The following is a 22,830-nucleotide window of genomic DNA, read 5'->3' as shown; positions in this document are numbered from 1 at the left end:
CTGCACGGAAAAAAACGCCTCTTCTCAATCGCCTCCAACAGAAGACCGATACGAACTGCCCTCTCAATATACCCGACAAGAGAGAGACAGAGAGGGAGGGAGGGAGAGAGATGGAGAGACACAAACAGTGCCCTGCTGTCTGTGATCCACGAGTTCCAAGCCTTCACGGGAGTAAATTACGCGAGTCATTAGGTAATTGCCCATCACTACAGATGGGATCGCTTTGGATCTGCCAAAAGGTCAGCAGCAGCCGCTTAACACAGGTAGCGGGCGAAGGGGCGAGGGGCTTCACTCTGGGGGGCCGGGGCGGGCGGATGCGGGGGAGGGCCGGGGCGGGGGGAGGAGGGGGAGCCGTGTCAGGATCTCTTAGCGTCAGCCGGCCCAGGAGGGAAGCTGAGTGTCATCCTCTCTTCTCGTCTAGTTTACTGCGTGGCAGCCTGCCCTGCCCTGTCCTGGAACACACACGGGGTCGCGCCGCAGACGGAGAGGGAGCGCGTCCCGCAGTGTTGACACCGCGAGGGTGGAGGAGCCTCCAGACCGGACTCAATGTTTGAGGGCGTGGGTGGTGGTGACCGTGCCATGCAGCACAGAGAAGCCCCGGCTGCAGTTACAGCCCCCAGGGTGTCCCTTGTGAAGCACAACCAGCCGATGGTTTTATGTGTCATAGGGGGAGGCAGATCCCAGCTGGCTGCCGCCGTGAAGCAGCCGCCGTTCTGCTGCAGAGCTACAAAGGCCACGGCAAACACAATGGAGCCGGCACAATGGAGACGGCAGGAGTCGGACACAAGCTGGACAAATTCCAAACAAGAAGCAATCAGCTCTGTTTGCCTTTTTCCGTGACAGATTATTCTTAAAAGTTGACAAGGAAAGTGATTGACAAATAACAAACAAGAAGCAATCAGCTTTCTGGCTTTCCCGCGGGAGATAATTAAAAGTTAACAAGAATTGTCAACTTTTAAGGAATACTCCCGCACAGAAACGTTTATTATTGACAAGTAGTGACTGACAAGAATATGAGCCGGTACCCCTGGCTCTGCCTCGGCGCGCTCCCAGGACCGCTACGGGTAAATGTCAGGAGCTGACTCACTTGTCTGGCCGGCCAGGCACCTGCAGGCGCAGGCGGCACTTGTTGGCGCTCTGGATCTGGTCCTCCTTGATGCGGATCAGTCGGTGCAGCGCCAGACACCAGTCCTGGGCCACGGTGGTGTTGAGGTTCTGGGGGCAGGAAACAAGATAACCAGACGCATTAAAAACGGGGACGGCGTTATCGCTTCCCCGATTGGGCGGAATGGGGGAACATCTCTCCGTGATGGGTTTTATTAGTTTGATTAGTGTGTATTGACCACAGGTGAAGTCCGTAGCACGCGGACCGCCAAGCCGGCATAATGATTTCTGACAGACTCATTTACCCACGCGTAGAATAAAGGAAACACTCATCTCACTCCCGTATTAAAACGGACACAACCCATTAGGTAAAGAATATACGGCTGCGCCATTTCATTCGCGCCTCATGGATCCATTTTTTTTCTTCAGTCCCTGAAGCCAAATAGAATCAGCTCTCATGTTCCCTCTGGCCAGCGGCTGTGCGGAAACATTCACTTTATTTGTTTTTCGGGGGGAGGCCGTTCTGTTATTACGGCGTGTTGAGAGCCGCAGCCCCCGCTGGACGACGGCCAGCCTCTTCTCTTGAGGTCACCCGGCTCATTACAAAGGGAAGGCAGAGGCCGCCATTAGCCTGAGAGCCTCTCCGCTGATTGCCTGAGTACACTTCCCTGGGAGTGTGATGATCTCCATCACCGTGTTAATGCGCCGAGACCGGAGACGCTGCTGGGAGGAGCACGAAGGAACCGCCACGCTCCGGTCTGGACCGGTTCTCCGGTGGGAGGAACACAAAGGAACCGCCACGCTCCGGTCTGGACCGGTTCTCCGCTGGGGGGAGCACGAAGGAAACGCCACGCTCCGGTCTGGACCGGTTCTCCGCTGGGAGGAACACAAAGGAACCGCCACGCTCCGGTCTGGGCCGGTTCTCCGCTGGGGGGAACACAAAGGAACCGCCACGCTCCGGTCTGGACCGGTTCTCCGCCCGGTGCCTTCAGAGGAGCCCGCTTCACGCCACAGTGATGCGGTTGCCGTGGACCCATACAGTAACCACGGCTACAAGTCTCTTTGGAATTGGATGGAGGGTTCCCTGAGAGACGGGGGGGGTGGGGGGGTAGGGGCTCTTTGATCACATTTTAAAAACATCTTCAATTTCCTTTTGGCAATTACTTCAAGAGGAGGAGCTGTTGGAGCGTAGTTTCTTATTTTTCAGTACTCAGTACTTCAGCAACATGAGAAGGGAGAGATTTGGGGATTTGGCAGCAAACCATTAATCTTTCACACATTTCACGTAAATATCTCAGGCCAACCAGATAATGAATGATTCATAGCGCGTCAAAAATGAAGCCTGTTTTTTTTATTAATATCCCGCCCGTCACAGCGAGGCCTTGGAAGTTCCTGTTGTGGACCGGGCTGGCTCTGAGAAGGCTGAGGACGAGGCAAGGCTTATGGGGCCAGGCTGACAGATGAAGGCCCGGCTCTGAGCTAAGGGGGCCACAGATACCAACTCTGTGCATCCCCAATCTTGGCTGCATTTTTGCTATGAGCTGGTGGATAGTTGTTGGTATGCACGTTGTAAAGACCCACGTGCGGGCGTGATGGCATGTGTGCGTGAGAGAGAGAGAGAGAGAGAGAGAGAGAGAGAGAGACAGAGACAGAGACAGAGACAGAGACAGAGACAGAGACAGAGAGAGAGACAGAGAGACAGAGAGAGAGGGAGAGAGAGAGAGAGAGAGAGAGAGAGAGAGAGAGAGAGAGAGAGAGAGAGAGAGAGAGAGAGAGAGAGAGAGACAGAGACAGAGACAGAGAGACAGAGACAGAGAGACAGAGAGAGAGGGAGAGAGAGAGAGAGAGAGAGAGAGAGAGAGAGAGAGAGTGAGAGAGTGTGCGTTTCAGTGTGCGTGCGTGAGGGGTCGAGCGCGTGCAGGGGCGTATGGTAACAGGAAGTGACTGGTACCTGGTAGGTGCCCTGCAGGGTGCCCACCAGTAAGGTGACTTCCTCCACCAGGGAAAGGTCATGCTGCAGCTCCTGCAGCTCCTGGTACAGCCTGGGAGGTCCGAGGATCGCCTTACCTACGAGGAGACCCAGGGGGAAGGCATCAGCTCACCGCTCACACGCACAGCTATCACTACGGTTACAGCTAGGTCACTTTATCCAAAGCCACTTACAATTACAGGTACATTTCACATAAGAAAGAACGACAACAATATATCGCTGTCGGTACAGTAAGGATGTTCAAAGAATCAAGTGCCAAGCACTAACTATCACTAGGTTAACCCATTCCCCGTGTACAACAGGGATAGGATAAGACACTACACGATGCTGAGCACTATTTTTAAGTGCCAGGACGTACAACTTACAATAAGTGTGTACATTAATTGCCAGCCTTGACCATTTACTCAGCTGGCACACGTTCTTCTGAAAAGCATCTCCTAGTGAGTCCAGAGACGATGAGGAGCAGAGGGGGGCTGGGCACCGTGCTCAGAGACCTGACCCCTCGGTAGGCTGCACCATCAGGGGGACGTGGACCCAGTGCACTACACCGCCCCGTGCACTACACCGCCCCCTGCACTACACCGCCCCGTGCACTACACCGCCCCCTGCACTACACCGCCCCCCTGCACTACACCGCCCCCTGCACTACACCGCCCCCTGCACTACACCGCCCCCTGCACTACACCGCCCCCTGCACTACACCGCCCCCCTGCACTACACCGCCCCCTGCACTACACCGCCCCCTGCACTACACCGCCCCCTGCACTACACCGCCCCCGTGCACTACACCGCCCCCTGCACTACACCGCCCCCTGCACTACACCGCCCCCTGCACTACACCGCCCCCTGCACTACACCGCCCCCGTGCACTACACCGCCCCCTGCACTACACCGCCCCGTGCACTACACCGCCCCCTGCAATACACCGCCCCGTGCACTACACCGCCCCCTGCACTACACCGCCCCCTACACCGCCCCGTGCACTGCACCGCCCCCTGCACTACACCGCCCCCTACACCGCCCCGTGCACTACACCGCCCCGTGCACTACACCGCCCCCTGCACTACACCGCCCCGTGCACTACACCGCCCCGTGCACTACACCGCCCCGTGCACTACACCGCCCCCTGCACTACACCGCCCCCTACACCGCCCCGTGCACTACACCGCCCCGTGCACTACACCGCCCCGTGCACTACACCGCCCCCTGCACTACACCGCCCCGTGCACTACACCGCCCCCTGCACTACACCGCCCCCTACACCGCCCCGTGCACTACACCGCCCCGTGCACTACACCGCCCCCTGCACTACACCGTGCACTACACCGCCCCCTGCACTACACCGCCCCCTGCACTACACCGCCCAGTGCACTACACCGCCCCCTGCACTACACCGTGCACTACACCGCCCCCTGCACTACACCGTGCACTACACCGCCCCCTGCACTACACCGCCCAGTGCACTACACCGCCGAAGAATAAAAGCAGACGGAGGCCGAGGTGGTGTACATCCATCCCCGGACCCCCCACCCCACCAACAGCTGCCGGCCTAATGATCCGTTAGCGCCCCACACGACAGCACATGAGGCCAGTGTCCAGATCTAATGAGGACGCCTCGGGTCCACTCAGCGCTGCCCCGGCCCCCCGCCCCTCCAGAACACCTCGGGTCCACTCAGCGCTGCCCCGGCCCCCCGCCCCTCCAGGACGCCTCGGGGCCCCTCAGCGCTGCCCCGGCCCCCCGCCCCTCCAGGACGCCTCGGGTCCACTCAGCGCTGCCCCGGCCCCCCGCCCCTCCAGGACGCCTCGGGTCCACTCAGCGCTGCCCCGGCCCCCCGCCCCTCCAGGACGCCTCGGGTCCACTCAGCGCTGCCCCGGCCCCCCGCCCCTCCAGGACGCCTCGGGTCCACTCAGCGCTGCCCCGGCCCCCCGCCCCTCCAGGACGCCTCGGGTCCACTCAGCGCTGCCCCGGCCCCCCGCCCCGGCCCCCCGCCCCTCCAGGACGCCTCGGGTCCACTCAGTCGCATCATGGACTCACCGAGGGGCCGCTGGTCCGCGGGGTCCCCCCCCCCCCCCCCCCCAGCCAAGCAGTTATAATAGTTTAGCTCCAGGTGGGGGGGGACGACTCGGAGCTCGGTCTGTCTGATGCACCAACGTAGGGATAGGATGGGGGGGAGCTGGAGGGCGGGGGGCTGGAGGGGGGGGGGGGAGCTGGAGGGGGGGGGGCTGGAGGGAGGGGGGGAGCTGGAGGGGGGGGGGCTGGAGGGAGGGGGGGCGGGGGCTGGAGGGAGGGGGGCGGGGCTGGAGGGGGGCTGGAGGGGGGGGCTGGAGGGAGGGGGGGAGCTGGAGGGGGGGGGGCGGGGCTGGAGGGGGGCTGGAGGGAGGGGGGGAGCTGGAGGGGGGGGGGCTGGAGGGAGGGGGGGCTGGAGGGGGGGGGGGCTGGAGGGAGGGGGGGCTGGAGGGAGGGGGGGAGCTGGAGGGGGGCTGGAGGGAGGGGGGGAGCTGGAGGGGGGGGGCTGGAGGGAGGGGGGGGGGCTGGGGCTTTGTGCGGTCCAGGACGGCCGCAGCCGGCCCCCCCCATTAGGAGGCTCGGTGACCTTTGGGCGTTAATGGCCGCCGACGAGGCAGACGGAGGAACGTGTCCTCGGAGCGAGGCGATCGATCCCGGGCCCACGGCCGTATCAATAGATACGGATCAATAGTTTGTGCAGTGGAGGGTGGAGGCGACGGGGGGGCCGTGGGGGGACTGGGGGGGGCCAGGCGGGCTGCGTGCCGGTGTGTGCCGGTGTATATTCGATACAGGTTTCCTCAGCTGCCCTGGGGGGTATCGGGGAGGGGTGTGGGGTGGGAGGGATAAGGGGGTGGGGGTTCGGGGTGGGGGGGTATCGGGAGGGGTGTGGGGTGGTGGTGATGGAGGTAGGGTTAAGGGGGTGGTGGTTTGGGGTGGGGGGGTATCGGGGAGGTCTGTGGGGTGGTGGTGATGGAGGTAGGGTTAAGGGGGTGGTGATGGAGGTAGGGTTAAGGGGGTGGGGGTTTGGGGTGGGGGGGTGCCGGGGTGTAATCCGGCCTAATCCCATCGGAGCCGGCGGATCAGGTTCTGCCGCGGGGCGCGACCGGCCCTGGTCGCCCCGGGTTACGGGGTTCACTGATTCTGATGCTGCGCCTCTTTGTTGTGGTCCCCGTGACAACAAGCCGGGTCATCACGGGGCGGTGGGCGGCGGCTGTGGTCCCGGAGGCGTGGCTAAAGAGAAGAGCCCAGCGGACACCATGGGGTGAAGGTGAGGCGAGGCTAAGGGGGGGTAAGGGGGGCAGGCCAGAGGTACGACCGCACGGCCCCATGGGAGATCAGACCAAACAGTGGGGGGGGGGGGACCGGACTGACATCCAGGATGGGGAAAAACAAACCGGGGGCGAAAGGAGCGAGAGAGAGGGCAACGGGAATGCCTGGAGACGGACAAGAAGAGGAATTAAGGAAGACTGGGAATTGAGGAAGGAGTCCGTTCTGAGCGAGGTTTAGCTAGGAGAGCACGCCCGATGACATCACACAGGAGCAGAATCTATAAATAGACCGGGCCGCCAGTCTGGGGGGGGGGGGGGGGGGGAGAGACGAGGGAACTGCCCCCCCCCCCCCCCCCAGATGCCAGAAGGGGAGAATTTAGGGTAGACATGATTAAGGTGACCGCACTGTCAAGAGATGTAGAGAGAGAGAGAGAGACAGACAGACAGACAGACAGACAGACAGACAGACAGACAGACAGACAGACAGACAGACAGACAGACAGACAGACAGAGAGACACAGAGTGATGGAGAGAGAGAGAGAGAGAGAGAGAGAGAGAGAGAGAGAGAGACACAGAGTGATGGAGAGAGAGAGAGAGAAAGAGAAAGAGACAGAGACAGAGACAGAGACAGAGAGAGACACACACAGAGTGATGGAGAGAGAGAGAGAGAGAGAGAGAGAGAGAGAGAGAGAGAGAGAGAGAGAGAGAGACAGAGTGATGGAGAGAGAGGGAGAGAGAGAGAGAGAGAGAGAGAGAGAGAGAGAGAGAGAGAGAGAGAGAGAGAGAGAGAGAGAGACACAGAGTGATGGAGAGAGAGAGAGAGAGAGAGAGAGAGAGAGAGAGAGAGAGAGAGAGACACAGAGTGATGGAGAGAGAGAGAGAGAGAGAGAGAGAGAGAGAGAGAGAGAGAGAGAGAGAGAGAGAGAGAGAGAGAGAGAGAGAGACACAGAGTGATGGAGAGAGAGAGAGAGAGAGAGAGAGAGAGAGAGAGAGAGAGAGAGAGAGAGAGAGAGAGAGAGAGAGAGAGAGATGGAGAGGAGAGAGAGAGAGAGAGAGATGGAGAGGGAGAGAGAGAGAGAGACAGAGACAGAGAGAGAGACACAGAGTGATGGAGAGGAGAGAGAGAGAGAGAGAGAGAGAGAGAGAGAGAGAGAGAGAGAGAGAGAGAGAGAGAGAGAGAGAGAGAGAGAGAGAGAGAGAGAGGCACAGAGTGATGGAGAGAGAGAGAGAGAGAGAGAGAGAGAGAGAGAAAGAGAGAGAGAAAGAGAGAGAGAAAGAGAGAGAGAGAGAGAGAGAGAGAGAGAGAGAGAGAGAGAGAGAGAGAGAGAGAGAGAGAGAGAGAGAGAGAGAGAGAGAGAGAGAGAGAGAGAGAGAGAGAGAGAGAGAGAGAGAGAGAGAGAGAGAGAGAGAGAGAGAGAGAGAGAGACGGAGAGAGAGACAGAGAGAGAGAGAGAGAGAGAGGCTATTTTACTACATTTTGTTACGTTTTCATTTCTTGCGCCTCATTATGCACGCTGCTCTTGGCAGTGTAAATGTTTACGTCCCGTGCCAATATAGCTCTTTTGAATTTGAATAGGAGAGATGGAGGCGGAGATATGAGCATCCAGTTCCTGGAAGACAAACGAAATCCAGAGGAAAACAAAAGCAGCCAGGAAGCCATCTGCTGCTCCCTATGGCTGACAGACCCCGAGGCCCGTACACACACACACACACACACACACACCTCATCCTGAGACAACCACACTATACACACACCCGTCCACACTTAAACACACACCTCAGCCCAGAGACAACCACACTATACACACACCTATACACACACGTACACACCCCTGTGTGTCCATAGACAGCCTATACATACACACCAGCATTTAAAAAAAAAAAAATCCCATCTATGTGACAAAAACCCAGTGACAGATGAGCAGTAGCTGGGATCAGGTTGTTAGCGGTATGAACGACAACACCTGTGACAGCCAATCAGAACTCCCCTAGCAGGATCACCACGGTCAAAATGGCTGACACACAATATACAATAACAGGGGGGGGGGGGGGTGTGTGCCATACCAAGTCCCCTTTAATGCATGCAGCACTCTACGACAAATCTGACTACCCTTATGGAAACAACCAGCCCTCTCTCTCTCTCTACCATTCAGCCACTGTCCATTATTATCAGGGGTATGATTACCAGTAATATTCTCATTATTCTTACGACCGGGGCCAGTGATGCGATACAGAAGTGAGTGCTAGGTTACGCTACCACCAAACTGTACCACTAATAACATGCACCCCCATTGTTACACTGATATGGACAGCTGTTAAAGTCCATGCTACTGGTAGACCAAAAGCAAAGCGAATATTGTGCTGGTGTTATTTGAGCGAGGTTTCACGCGAGAACCGGAAACTTTTCTCTCGCTTGATTCAGCGTCAAGCAAAACCAGTTGAAATATTTCAACTGGAGCGAATGAAATATGTGCATCTTTTCGCGTCTTTGCATTGACCTTGTATGACTTTGAACCTTCTCCTAGCTACCTGTGTTGTGTACGGGGAATGGGTTGACCTAACAATTGTTAGTGCTTGGCACTTGATTCTATGAACATCCTTACTGTACTGGGGCCGGTTGCACCAACTGGGCGTAAGCCTGGTCTTAACTACGCCTGGTCGTAACTTGGCGTTCCAAGTCCAACCTAACCGTTACGCCGGTTGCACCAACTGGGCTTAGCGTTCTTTTCACTAAGACCAGGCGTAAATCCTACGCCTGGTCAGGGGCAGGCGTAGAGTTGAAATTCCAGGCTGTTTCTATAGCAATTACATCCAATCCAATGCAGCTTTACCACCATCCTTGCAACGCTTCGCTACACGCATTTCAAAGCACAGCCGGCGATATGATCAGTGTTCACAGATCGACTGCCTGTCGGGAAGATATCGCTGGCCGATTAGTCCGTTCTCAACTTATAATCAGTTGTGAATGTTGTTTTAACTATGTTTATATGTTTTATATAGGCCGACACATTAAACAAATCTCTCCTACAGAACCATTCCCGTCTAAATGCCTGCTCGTCGTAAACCAGACATTACGAATACATATTTTAATTATATTCGTTTGCAGTGTTTTATTGTTAGGCATTAACACAATTGATGATGACAAACAGTGAACGAATGAATTATTTATTTCGGTGTCCAACAGCATGTCAAGTAAAATAGTAAACAGCTGTTGTCACGAGGTATCCTAGCAACGCGGTGATATGCGCGTACCATGGAACATTCACATGGCCGCGCATGGCTAAGACCGGGCGTAGTTAAGACCAGGCGTAAGTCCCGTTGGTGCAACCGGCGTTAGTTCCATTCTAACGCCAGGTCGTAACTAATACCTACTTAGCAGTTACGACCAGGCTTAGTTACGCCAAGTTGGTGCAACCGGCCCCTGATATATTGTTGTGTCTCTTTCCTCTGATCCATGTACTTATTGTAAGTCTTTGGATGAAAGCGTCTGCTAAATGCCCTCAATGTAAATGTAAATGTTAAATTGTAATGTAATATTTAATTGTAAATGTATGCATTTGCGCCTCCACTTGGTGTGAACGCCAGGATGAGGGCAGAGGTCTCTTTCAAAGCGGGAAAGACGCATAACGAAAGAGAGAAAGTGAAAAGAGGGTAAACAGGACAAATGGACAAACAGAAACGAAGAACGATAAACACAGAGCAAAAGGGAAAGAATGAAAGGAAGAAAAGATTATCAGAATAGCAGGCGGCGTTCGGTTCTAAGTCGGGGAAGCCGCGGCGTTAAAAGCCCGTAGCATTACATCCTGATAAGACTCGATCGCCCCCTCCTCCCCACGCCCATCTATCAGGCCATTCGGTGGCCGCTGTATACACAGGGGGGCTTCTGTGAGGCCTGCCTCTCTCTCTCTCTCTCTCTCTCTCTCTCTCTCTCTCTCTCTCTCTCTCTCTCTCTCTCTCTCTCTCTCTCTCTCTCTCTCTCTCCCCCTCTCTCTCTCCCCCTCTTTCTCTCTCTCCCCCCCCTCTTCTCTCTCCCCCTCTTTCTCTCCCTATCTCTCTCTCTCTCCCCGAGGGAGATGATGATGAGAGGGAGAGAGGACAGAGAGTGTGTGAGCGAGCTAGAGAGAGAGAGAGAGCGTGTGAGCGAGCTAGTGTTGCAGCAGTGATCTTCATCTATCCGCTAGCGCTGCTGTCCCTCTCTCTAATTGGAGCTTGGGAGAGACAGGAATAATCTCAGGCAGATTGATGACTCCACTCTGGGACGTGTTTGTGGCCTATCAGAGAGCAAAATGAGACTCCAGCGGAAACTCACACCTCTCTCTCCCTATCTCTGTTCACGTCTCTCTCCATCTCCCTCTCTCTCTTCCCTTTAACTACATCTTCCTCTTACTTATTATCTCTCTCTCTCTCTCTCCCTCCATCTCTCTCTCTCTCTCCCTCTCTCTCTCCCCCCCTCCCCCTCTCTCCCCTGTGACCGTTGTCATCAGTACTCCCTCAGCTCACATGCCCTCCATCACACTGACAGGCAGACTGGGGAGCTGGGGGGGGGGGGGGGGGGGGGGGGTACAGATTAGCCGCAGCGCTGAGTTCGAGAGAGGCTGTGTTCCCCGCTGAGAGTACGACACGCGTCCAGATCTACACATGTCGGACCGGGAACGCTGGTGTTCCTTTGCTTCCTTCGCTTCAGTTTGGTTTCTTTGCTCGTTTGCTTGTTTTATGTGTTTATATTTTGGCTAGGGAAACTTTTTTTTGGGGGTTTGTACTTTTTACTGTTCCAGTTGGTTTGTTGGGCTATTTGTGCACTTCTGTTATGCTGGTTCATGCCCTATTAGGGCAGAGTTTGGTTACCTTTTGGCTGTTGTCTGCCGTCTATACAGTAGGTTTACTGTAGTGTTAATTAGGGAACGATTCAGAGCCCTAGAGGACCTGCATTATTATTTTTTTAAATAAGATAAAAAATTTACAGTGGGGTCAAAAGGAGTACAAAGTTCAGAAACAAAATTCACCCCATGGGGAAAAAAATTGCAATGTAAAAATAATTGGTTATTTTTCCTCATACAATAAAGCTTTGTTGCAGACACAGGTCCATATAACACATCAAACAGAATAAACAGAATAAGTAAAGGAGAGATGACATGTAGCTGAATATGACATGTAGCTAACGACTAGCCAGCTGGCTAACTACAACAGCCCTTAACAGGACATGCTTTCAGCATCACCCTGTGGCCCCAGTGACCTCTGAACCTGCCTTGCACTTATCTGAAGGCCGTTTCTATTGCCCAACGCTGGCCTGATGCTCTATGTTTTAACAAGCTCAACGTACAACTCCAAGAATCCCTCCATGTCGATTCCGTGGATCACTTGTTTGCTGGAGAATAGTTTTTTTCAAAAGTGTATCTCACAAAACATTCATTATAATATTTTTTACACCCCTCAGGTTTTAGTTTTGCAACCGAAAGAGTTTATTTTTCACACCGTATTATTTATTTCTTACCGGGCACGTCATTCTCCCTTCACTCAGCGTTCCTATTCAGACTGCATATCTTCTTATTTGCAGGTCCCTTAAGGAGCTGCGCGATACCACACTAGGAAACATACTTTAAAGACTTCCTGGGAACTGACCTTCATCCCAATGCTTTAACATTACGTTTAACTAGTGCCGACCAATTATCATTCGCTCTTCATGGCGTAAGCATGGACCTTTGGGGAACTCTTGTTCGAGTCATCGTGTCTGAGTGTTAGTGTGTGTGTGTGTGTGTGTGTCTCTGTGTGTGTGTGTCTCTGTGTGTCTGTGTCTGTGTGTGTGTGTGTGTGTCTGTGTGTGTGTGTGTGTGTGTCTGTGTGTGGTGTGTGTCTCTGTGTGTCTCTGTGTGTGTGTCTCTGTGTGTGTGTGTGTCTCTGTGTGTGTGTATGTGTGTGTGTCTGTGTGTGTGTGTGTCTGTGTGTGTGTGTGTGTCTCTGTGTGTGTGTGTCTCTGTGTGGTGTGTGTCTGTGTGTGTGTGTGTGTGTGTCTCTGTGTGTGTGTGTGTGTGTGTGTCTCTGTGTGTGTGTGTGTGTGTTTGTGTGTGTGTGTGTGTATGTGTGTCTCTGTGTGTGTGTGTGTGTGTGTCTCTGTGTGTGTGTGTGTGTGTGTGTGTGTGTGTGTGTGTCTGTGTGTGTGTGTGTGTGTCTGTGTGTGTGTGTGTCTCTGTGTGTGTGTGTGTCTGTGTGTGTCTGTGTGTGTGTGTGTGTGTGTGTGTGTGTGTGTGTGTGTGTGTGTGTGTGTGTGTGTGTGTGTGTGTGTGTGGGTGTGTGCGCGTGTGTGTGTGTGTGCGTGTGTGTGTGTGTGTGCGTGTGTCTCTGTGTGTGTGTGTGTGTGTGTCTCTGTGTGTCTCTGTGTGTGTGTGTGTGTGTGTGTGAGCGTGGGGTACCTGCGGTGCAGACAGAGCCGGGCCGCTTGGTCCCACTGGGCTGGTAGGGGGTGTCCTTGCCCTGGGCCCCCTCCTGGCCCACCTCCACCACCTGCACCAGCAGCAGAGGGGCGCTCCACTTCATGGTGTACTTGGGCCCCACGGGGACCAGGCTGCTGAGATCAGGGGGCCCCCTGGTGGCCAGGAGGGGAAGGGAGGGAGATCAGGTTCAATCAGCTGGTGTTTACCCGGCGACGGCGAGGACAGAAGATACACAGCGAGGAGCGTGGGCTAAGAGAGAGGGGATCAGGTCTGAAAACACATCTGGATATGAATTCAGAATGGGACAGGACGGGACAGGAAGTATCGAAAATAATGACCGGCCCTCGGAAGACCATTTTGTGGGTCCTCATCCGGCGAGAGCGGAACCCCAGTTATACGGAATGTTGTCCCCGGAGGTGAATCCTCCTCAGAACAGCCAATGGCTCTGCAGATTGGAGACATAGCATTAACCCGGGTCGCTACGATGTGGGTGAGCCACCACCTCACACCATCCTCTCAGTGGCCTTCAATGAAATGATTGTAATTTAACTTTCTTTCTAATTTTGTCCGTTGTGAGGTCCGCCACCCCCCCCCCCCCCCACCCCCGTCGAGGGAGTAGTTCTTCGAGGTTCTTTACAAAGACACCCTGAAACCAACCGGGGAGCGTGAATTACAATCCATCTGATCATCCATGTTCAACCCAACATCAGCATCTCCCCCCCCCCCCCCCCCCCCCCCATCAGACCGGCTCCGCTGGCTACGGAGGGGGGGGGGGCTCATTTCTATTCATGTATTCCTGTAATCATCCGCACAATCAGCGCTGTGATCGTCTCCTCAGATCCCGAGGGGAGACAAAGTCAACTCTGGGACACTCGACTTTAAAGGGACGAGGCGGTAATATGAGGAGGCCCGTCGAACGAGAGGCCGCTCTCAGAGAGAGAGAGAGAGAGAGAGAGAGAGAGAGAGAGAGAGAGAGAGAGAGAGAGAGAGAGGGAGAGAGAGAGAGAGAGAGGGAGGTAGGGAGAGAGAGAGAGAGAGAGAGAGAGAGAGAGAGAGAGAGAGGGAGAGAGACAGAGAGCGAGAGAGAGAGAGAGAGAGAGAGGGAGAGAGACAGAGAGCGAGAGGGAGAGAGAGAGAGAGGGAGAGAGACAGAGAGCGAGAGAGCGAGAGAGAGAGAGAGGGAGAGAGACAGAGAGCGAGAGGGAGAGGGAGAGAGAGAGAGAGAGAGAGAGAGAGACAGAGAGCGAGAGGGAGAGAGAGAGAGAGAGAGAGAGAGAGGGAGAGGGAGAGGGAGAGGGAGAGGGAGAGAGAGAGAGAGAGAGGGAGAGGGAGAGGGAGAGGGAGAGGGAGAGAGAGAGAGAGAGAGAGAGAGAGAGGGAGAGGGAGAGGGAGAGGGAGAGAGAGAGAGAGAGAGAGAGAGACAGAGAGAGGGAGAGGGAGAGGGAGAGAGAGAGAGAGAGAGAGAGAGAGAGAGAGAGAGAGAGAGAGAGAGGGGGGGAGAGAGAGAGAGAGAGAGAGGGAGAGAGAGAGAGAGAGAGAGAGAGAGAGAGAGAGAGAGAGAGAGAGAGAGGGGGGAGAGAGAGAGAGAGAGAGAGAGAGAGAGAGAGAGAGAGAGAGAGAGAGAGAGAGAGAGAGAGAGAGAGAGAGAGAGAGAGAGAGAGAGAGAGAGAGAGAGAGAGAGAGAGAGAGAGAGAGAGAGAGAGAGAGAGAGAGAGAGGGAGAGAGACAGAGAGCGAGAGAGAGAGAGAGAGAGAGAGAGAGAGGGAGAGAGACAGAGAGCGAGAGCGAGAGGGAGAGGGAGAGGGAGAGGGAGAGAGAGAGAGAGAGAGAGAGAGAGAGAGAGAGAGAGGGAGAGAGACAGAGAGCGAGAGCGAGAGCCAGAGCCAGAGAGAGAAACAGAGACAGAGACAGAGAGAGAGAGAGAGAGAGAGAGGATAGGCGTGATCAATGGAGCCGTCAGCCGGATGCGTGGAGGGGATCCAACACGTCTCTCATGCCAGTGATCCAGCGCGCGCCGCGCTGTAGTTAGAGGCTCCCGTCGTTTGTTTAGCGCGTCGCGCTCCTGCTAACAGAGATAGCTTTTAAACGCCTGCTAGGCATTCGCCTATACCCTCCACTTCCTGTTAGCGCAGCAGCTAGCGGCACGGGCTAATCGCGGTACAATGAGCCGACGCCCGCTCTGTCAGAACCTCTCGACGCCGCCGCCGCCGCCAGAGAGCCGCGTGACGGGGGGGAGGAGGGGGGGAGGGGGGAGGGGGAGGAGGGGGATGGCCGGGGACTTACTTGACGTTTATGTTGGCGCAGACGAGCACGTCTTCAAAGAGGAAGACCTTGCGCTCCTTGGACTTGAGGACCTGGCCGCGATCCCCGTAGACCGTCTCGATCAGCGTCTCGCACAACACCAGGGAGCCCTGCTCCGGGTTCAGCTGGGGGGGAGGAGAACAGGGTCAGGGTCTGGGGGGGAGGAGGGGAGGGAGGGTAGAGGAGGGGGGAGAGGGAGGGGAGCTACACTGCAGCATCACACAGCGCCGGACTCTGGCGTTGGCGGGCGGGGCAGAGGGGGAGGGAGGGGCCACGGGGGGGGGGGGGGGGGGGGGGCAGGGAGGTCAGGACCGGTGGAGACCAGTCCCCAGAGACCGGCAACACAGCGGGCAGCTCCAAGGTCACGTGTAAACACCCACAGGAGAGACACACACACACACACACACACACACACACACACACACACACACACACACACACACACACACACACACACACACACACACACACACACACACACACACACACACACAAAAGAACATAGTGATGCACAAAGGCAGTCACACACCTGCATGTCTGAGGGTAAACACATTCATAGATGCAGGCACACACACAGGCGCACATAAAAACACACACAACCACAAACAGGCTTGGTGAGAGCAAGAGGAGGAGAGAGGAGAGGGGAGAGGAGAGAGGGGAGAGAGGAGAGAGGAGAGAGGAGAGGGGAGGGGAGAGAGGAGAGGGGAGAGGAGAGAGGGGAGAGAGGAGAGAGGAGAGAGGAGAGAGGGGAGAGAGGAGAGAGGGGAGAGGAAGGGTGGAGAGGAGAGAGGAGAGAGGGGAGGGGAGAGGAGAGAGGAGAGAGGAGAGGAGAGGGGAGAGGAGAGGAGAGAGGGGAGAGAGGAGAGAGGAGAGAGGAAGGGTGGAGAGGAGAGAGGAGAGAGGAGAGAGGGGAGGAGAGAGGGGAGAGAGGGGAGAGGAGAGAGGGGAGAGGAGAGAGGAGAGAGGGGAGGAGAGAGGGGAGAGGGGAGAGGGGAGAGGGGGGGAGAGGAGAGAGGGGAGAGGAGAGAGGAGAGAGGGGAGGAGAGAGGGGAGAGGGGAGAGGGGAGAGAGGGGAGATGGGAGAGGGGAGCAGCAGCAGGGGAGGAGGTTGAGAGTGAGCTCCAGGGAGCCCTGAGCGTCTTTGTTTAGCTGAGCAGGGCTCCAAGCCTTTGTACTGATCATGGACTCACAGCCCCCCCAGCCAGCTCACAGCCCCCCCCCCCCCCCAGCCCCAATCCAGCCAGCTCACAGCCCTCCCCAGTCACCCAGGCTCCAGCCTGCTTTCATCACCTGGTGGCGGTACAAACGCACTCAGGATACGTACACACCCAGGGGCTAAACACATGCACAGGCTACATATGAACGCAAACAGGCTCCACAGACACACACACACACACACACTGCATACGCACACTCAAATGCAGGTTGCATCTGCAAACACAAACACAAACACAAGCACACACACACACGCGCACCGGCTACTAACGCACGCATACATGCTACAGACACACACTACATTCAAACACAAATATGAAGGCTACGTATGCTAACATAGATGGATAAACATACACACAAACACACGCACACACACACGGCTAGAGGCACACACAGACATAAAGATGGATTAGAGACACGCCCTAGACACAGATACCCATAAACACACACACACACACACACACGCACACATGGAAGCGTCGCAGCAACCATTCGTCCCACGCTCTGTCCCACGCTCAGCCTTCCATCATCCATACGTTTGATGAACAACGACAACACAAACTATTTTCGGGGCCGTGGCCGAGCTCCTTCTCCGAGCACACACCCGCCGACCTCCTCTGAGTCTGAGCGGACCCCCGGCCCACCGACGGCAGCGCCGGGGACTACCCCCAGACGGGGCGCCTCGTCCGGGTCACGGCGTTCCCCTGTAGGACGCACGCTGCTGGTGCTGTAGTGTCGTCTGCGTGTCGCTTTGGGGCCGACTGTACGGGGCGGCAGGACGTTTCATCTCCCTGCTCCCAGACCGGCTCACAGCGAGCGGATCATTACCGCAGACGGAACCAGGGCCGAACCACACACACACACACACACACACACACACACACACACACACACACACACACACACACACACACACACACACACACACCTCAAGAGCTTGACTTTGTTCCGATTTCGTTCTTTATTGCACAGTAACTTTTATCTTCTTATACTATTTTGTTTTTTGCATGTCAAGGAGAGCTTTGGATACAGAAATTGCATTCTCAGCCTTGACTGCTTTGCCTGTTATTTTTTTGCATTTGACAAATAAAATAATTTGAACTTGAACTAAGAGGAGTATTTTTGTTTTTTAGTCTGTTTTGGGAAAAATATCCCCCTTCACAGAAACACGTGTGTGCATGTGGAGAGAGACAGAGAGATACTCTGGGTGTGTGTGTGTGATGGAGAGGCTGAGGTTTTAAATGCAGCACTGTATCTGCAGAGGGAGCTGGCAGGCTGTCTCTTAGTGTGTGCCAGTCTGTGTGAAGCCCTTCTCACTCACCGCTATCTGTTCTCCTGGACTGACTGAGAGAGTTGGGAGACAAAGAATGAATATTTCATTGGGCGATTATATATGAGCGGTGCAGGAAGGCGTCACCGCGACCCTAACCCAACGGGATTCGGAGCCCAGACCGGCCGAATTCACCTCATCTCCAGTGTCCGGAGAAAGGCAAGGACTGATGGGGAGAGGGAGAGAGAGACAATGAGAGAGAGAGAGAGACAATGAGAGAGAGAGAGAGAGAGAGAGAGAGAGAGAGAGAGAGAGAGAGAGAGAGAGAGAGAGAGAGAGAGAGAGAGAGAGAGAGAGAGAGAGAGAGAGAGAGAGAGAGAGAGAGAGAGAGAGACAACGAGAGAGAGAGAGAGAGAGAGAGAGAGAGAGAGAGAGAGAGAGAGAGAGAGAGAGAGAGAGAGAGAGAGAGAGAGAGAGAGAGAGAGAGAGAGAGAACGAGAGAGAACGAGAGAGAGAGAGAAGAACGACAGAGCAGAAGAGGAAACGAGACATAGGGGTAGACGGAATAATAGAGAGTGAGAGCGAGAGCGAGCCAACAAAGCAGAATAGAAGGAGTGTTTTGTGCTGTAAGAGGAGATAGCTCTCTCTCTCACAGTTTCCAATTAAATGTGACATTTTCCTCCTAATTCTTCTTATTCAGAGCGCTGGTGGAGATGTGTGCGGCCAGGCGTTGGCTCAACGTGGTAATGGGGGGCCGTGTGGCGGCATTAAGCCCCCGTCCGGCTCATCATAATGGACCTCATATCTAGCGGATCATTTCTGCAAATAAAAAAATGCTCCTACCTTAAATTGATAGATAAGTGATAGAAATTTTATGTTTATGCAGCCCTTATTCAGAGGGGTGTGTGTGTGTGTGTGTGTGTGTGTGTGTGTGTGTGTGTGTGTGTGTGTGTGTGTGTGTGTGTGTCTGCTAGGGGGTGAAATGTCCTCAGAGTCCTCATTCCTCATTCCTAAAGGTTAGCATCAGGAAGTGTGTAGTTGTATGTGTGTAAGTGTATGTGTGTAAGTGTCTGCTGCTTATCGCCGTGCATGTGGCCAGGTGTCTCCCATCACCTTGATGAGCAGAAGTCAGCTGACACTGTGTGTGTGTTCTGTGTGTGGTGTGTATGTGTATGTATGTGTGTGTGCGTGTGTGTATGTGTGTGGTATGTATATGTTCATCCATCCATGCGTGTTTTCCAGGTACGTCCCTTCACTGAACAGAAGGTCACCGACGCTAGGCGTTACCGCGGTGCAGCTGTGTCCAATCACCTCTCTCCAGAGGGAGTGAGCACCGCGTGTGTGCATCCAGGGCCTGCATTGGACCCATGGACGGTGCACACGCATGTGACCCGTGCGTGTGTTCCGTGCGTGTGTCCCGTGTCCTGTATGTGTGTCCCGTGTCCCGTGACTTGTGCATGTCGTGTCCAGTGTCCCCTGCGTGCGTCCCGTCCCCGGTGCGTGTGCCCCGCGCCCCGTGCCCCGCGCCCTCACCTTGCTGAGCAGCCGGTCGCCCACGCTGCGGGCCAGCTGCTGGGTCTCGGCCACCTGGTCTGCCTGCCTCTTCTGCTCGTTGAGCTTCTCGGCCAGCGTCTCCAGCTCCGTGAGCGCCAGCTGGAGGGGCAGCCGGTCCACGTGGCCCCGGGGCGTGTTCTTCAGCATGTCCTGCAGCGCCGCCGCCGCACAGCAGGGGGCGAGGGTTAGCCGTCGTACGGTGGTACACAGTGAGCCTAGCTGCACTAGCACGTTAGCCTAGCTGCACTAGCACGTTAGCCTAGCTGCACTAGCACGTTAGCCTAGCTGCACTAGCACGTTAGCCTAACTGCACTAGCACCATTAGCCTACCTGCACTAGCAGCATTAGCCTTACTGCACTAGCAGCATTAGCCTACCTGCACTAGCAGCATTAGCCTACCTGCACTAGCAGCATTAGCCGTCCTGCAGTGCTAGTGTTAGCCTAGCTTCACTAGCCTTCCTGCTGTGCTAGTGTTAGCTTTTCTGCAGTAGCAGTGCTAGCCTGCTCCCCACTGTGTGACACAGCGTCAAGGATTACAAAGTCAGCTTTTACTTTGACGCTGCCCGTGAGGTTTTACCTCACGTGGAAAGAGAGGGAAACATTCCACATTTACAAGGTTACCTGTGCTGTTTGTTCTAGTAAGAATCCAGATTAAGGTTAACACAGCATGAAAGGGACTTTTACTTTGACACTCCTGGGTCACCTCTGGGAGGGGAAGGTGAGGTGCCCTTTAACTGAGTCAACATGCAGAGACAGAGCAGCACGCTGTTGGATCAATGCATCGGCCCGTCACTGGTTTATCGTCAAGGTTGTTGTGGCATTTACTCAAACGCGCAACAATCCACACTCTTGTGACATTTATGTTCTTGAACGTGAGCGCACACTTTGTTTAACGTACCTGCCGCAAAAAGTAAGTGAATTGAGGGCATATTGCCAGTGAATCGTAAAACATGATAATAATACGGGGAAACAACTCAAGAATCTGATTGGACAGCGCAGAAAAGAGATGAGACACAGTGAGAAATAGTGTGAAATAGCACAGTGAGAAAAAAGCAGATTTGGGTTTAACAATGTGTTCAGTCCCTGAGGCTTTATATTAAGACTCCTTAAATGACAGCCTCTCACTTTAATAGACTCTGAGTACGGGTGAGGAGTTCAGGTTCTGACTGCAGAACAGTTTGATATTGAAAATGTTGTCTCTGTTGTTCTCACGAATAAACAACATTGATTGTTCGTGTCGGAAATAGTCAAAGGGTTATTCGGTGTATCAAGGTACTTGGTACACCCTGATTGGTTTAATAGACGTGTTTTTGATTTCTTTATTAAGAATTAAACAATGAATCAGGCAAGTTTTGTCTAACAGCCTTACCCGAGGGCATTTAGTAAGACACCATAACCCCTAACTTCCCAATGGCCTGTTTCTGAATGCTGCAAGTCACTTTGGATACAAGTGTCTGCTGCTCCCTGAACATCACAACAGCAGCTAGACTAAACTGAGAAAACACAAACAGGATGGGTCAATTATAAACACTACCCATGTGTGTAGAGGACAATGCATGCATCCTCACCCATCATGCTTTAGACCAGATGAAGGCCTACTGAACCCTGGCCCTCTACAGGCAGATGAAGGCCTACTGAACCCTGGCCCTCTACAGGCAGATGAAGGCCTACTGAACCCTGGCCCTCTACAGGCCAGATGAAGGCCTACTGAACCCTGGCCCTCTACAGGCCAGATGAAGGCCTACTGAACCCTGGCCCTCTACAGGCCAGATGAAGGCCTACTGAACCCTGGCCCTCTACAGGCCAGATGAAGGCCTACTGAACCCTGGCCCTCTACAGGCCAGATGAAGGCCTACTGAACCCTGGCCCTCTACAGGCCAGATGAAGGCCTACTGAACCCTGGCCCTCTATAGGCCAGATGAAGGCCTACTGAACCCTGGCCCTCTACATGCAGATGAAGGCCTACTGAACCCTGGCCCTCTACATGCAGATGAAGGCCTACTGAACCCTGGCCCTCTACAGGCAGATGAAGGCCTACTGAACCCTGGCCCACTGCAGGCCTCTCCTCTGACCTGTAGCTGGGGCTCCCCGCTCCACTGAGGGCTCAGTGTGGCACTTCAGATGCACCTTGTGCGGCTGAGGCCGTTTCTCTGTAATGTATGATTTAATACGGATCCCCTCCCCGAAGAGCGGGGAGTGAGGCGAGGGGGGAAGGCTGATTCACATTCATAACTTATCTCTCAGATTCATGGATAATCGATGCTTACTGAGGGGTGAAATGAGCTCATTCCAGACCAAATCTTTTGTAGTGAACGAGGAGAGGAGTTCATCATGTACCGATGTAAAGCCAGCAGCATCGTGAAAACGATGAGCACAGCAAGTCTGGCCGGCGAGGCTGGGCTCCCTGGGCCCTATACCAGCACGATGTCTTCTGGGACAGTGGTACGAGAATGGGGGGACGTGTCCCCCTAGGGGTACTGCAGGGGTACTGCAGGTGGCACTTAATAATAAAATTCAATAATAATAATAGTGTATTTTATAATTTATTCAAAAAAGTTCACCCTGAGCCTATGGATTTGGGGTGAAGGAGCCTACCGGCAACAACAGTATGAACTGGGGAGGAGGAGCCTATGAACTGGAGGAGGAGCCTACCTGCAGCAGCAGTATGAACTGGAGGAGGAGCCTACCTGCAGCAGCAGTATGAACTGGAGGAGGAGCCTATGAACTGGAGGAGGAGCCTATGGAATGGGGGAGGAGCCTACCTGCATTAGCATGATGAACTGGGGGAGGAGGCTATGAACTGGAGGAGGAGCAGCCTATGAATTGGAGGAGGAGCCTACCTGCAGCAGCAGGATGAACTGGAGGAGGAGTTTATAAACTGGGGGAGGAGGAGGAGCCTATGGAATGGGGGAGGAGCCTACCTGCAGCAGCAGGATGAACTGGGGGAAGCGCTGGATGGGCTTCACCATGAGGCCGTAGAGCGTGATGCGGTCCACACTGGAGGCCTGCTTCTTCTGCACAGCGGGGGGAGAGGAGGAGGTCAGGTCACACTCAGGAGGGGTGGAGCCCCCCCCAGCAGAGCCCGCCTAGCCCAGCGGGAGAGCCCGCGGGCCGCAGAGGGCCTGGGCGCGGCCCGCGGAGTCGGGGGGGCGGGCCGGCGTGGGCGGGAGGTCAGCACCCAGGGCGGCAAATCCAAAGGCCGCGTTCTGAGGGCGAGGGAGGGCTGCTCAGAGCCGCGGAGAGGGGCGCGGACACCTCGGACTCGCACGCAACAACATCGTAGTTATCGTGTTACAGTCATCGTGGTTTCTCTGCAGTGTTCTGTAAATGTATAGTATGGTGTGTACATTATATAATGTTGTTGTGCATAGATAATCCATAAAACGGCGAACAAGAGCTAAAAGGCGGGCCCATGCAATGTTTTCCTCCTCTTTCTCGTAAAAATAATCAATACCAAAGGTCTGGACCAACACCCTAGCTCCACAATAGGGAGATAGAGATTCGTTTTTTTTAATTGTTTTCAACGCTAGCAACCTCTACCTCCTAAGTATTTATCATGTATTTGAACTACGAGGGCTCCATTAGAATAGCGATGATTTAGTTTATTTGTTGGCGTTCTCCAAGTGAATAAATCCAGCGTCTCCTGACTCACTGGACCGACACTTCACTAAACCTGGTGTTGATGAATCTAT

At 54.7% G+C, this 22,830-nt stretch overlaps 1 protein-coding gene across 4 annotated transcripts in view; it reads right to left on the bottom strand.

Annotated features, from left to right (window-relative positions):
* arhgef10la (Rho guanine nucleotide exchange factor (GEF) 10-like a) overlaps positions 1-22,830 on the bottom strand; it is a 134,948-nt gene that overhangs the window by 67,940 nt on the left and 44,178 nt on the right. For all 4 annotated transcript variants that reach the window (XM_030374954.1, XM_030374957.1, XM_030374955.1 and 1 more), the window contains 6 exons: positions 22,060-22,152; positions 19,118-19,288; positions 15,082-15,224; positions 12,778-12,950; positions 3,056-3,171; positions 1,088-1,215 (listed from right to left, as the gene is read on the bottom strand). In XM_030374954.1, the coding sequence (XP_030230814.1) occupies positions 1,088-1,215; positions 3,056-3,171; positions 12,778-12,950; positions 15,082-15,224; positions 19,118-19,288; positions 22,060-22,152 (824 nt within the window). The remainder of the gene's footprint in view (positions 1-1,087; positions 1,216-3,055; positions 3,172-12,777; positions 12,951-15,081; positions 15,225-19,117; positions 19,289-22,059; positions 22,153-22,830) is intronic.

Source organism: Gadus morhua, chromosome 13 (genome assembly GCF_902167405.1).
Source record: "Gadus morhua chromosome 13, gadMor3.0, whole genome shotgun sequence".
Classification (NCBI taxonomy): Eukaryota; Metazoa; Chordata; class Actinopteri; order Gadiformes; family Gadidae; genus Gadus; species Gadus morhua.
The sequence above is the reverse complement of the archived record's forward strand: the minus strand, read 5'-3'. Positions and strand labels throughout refer to the sequence as shown.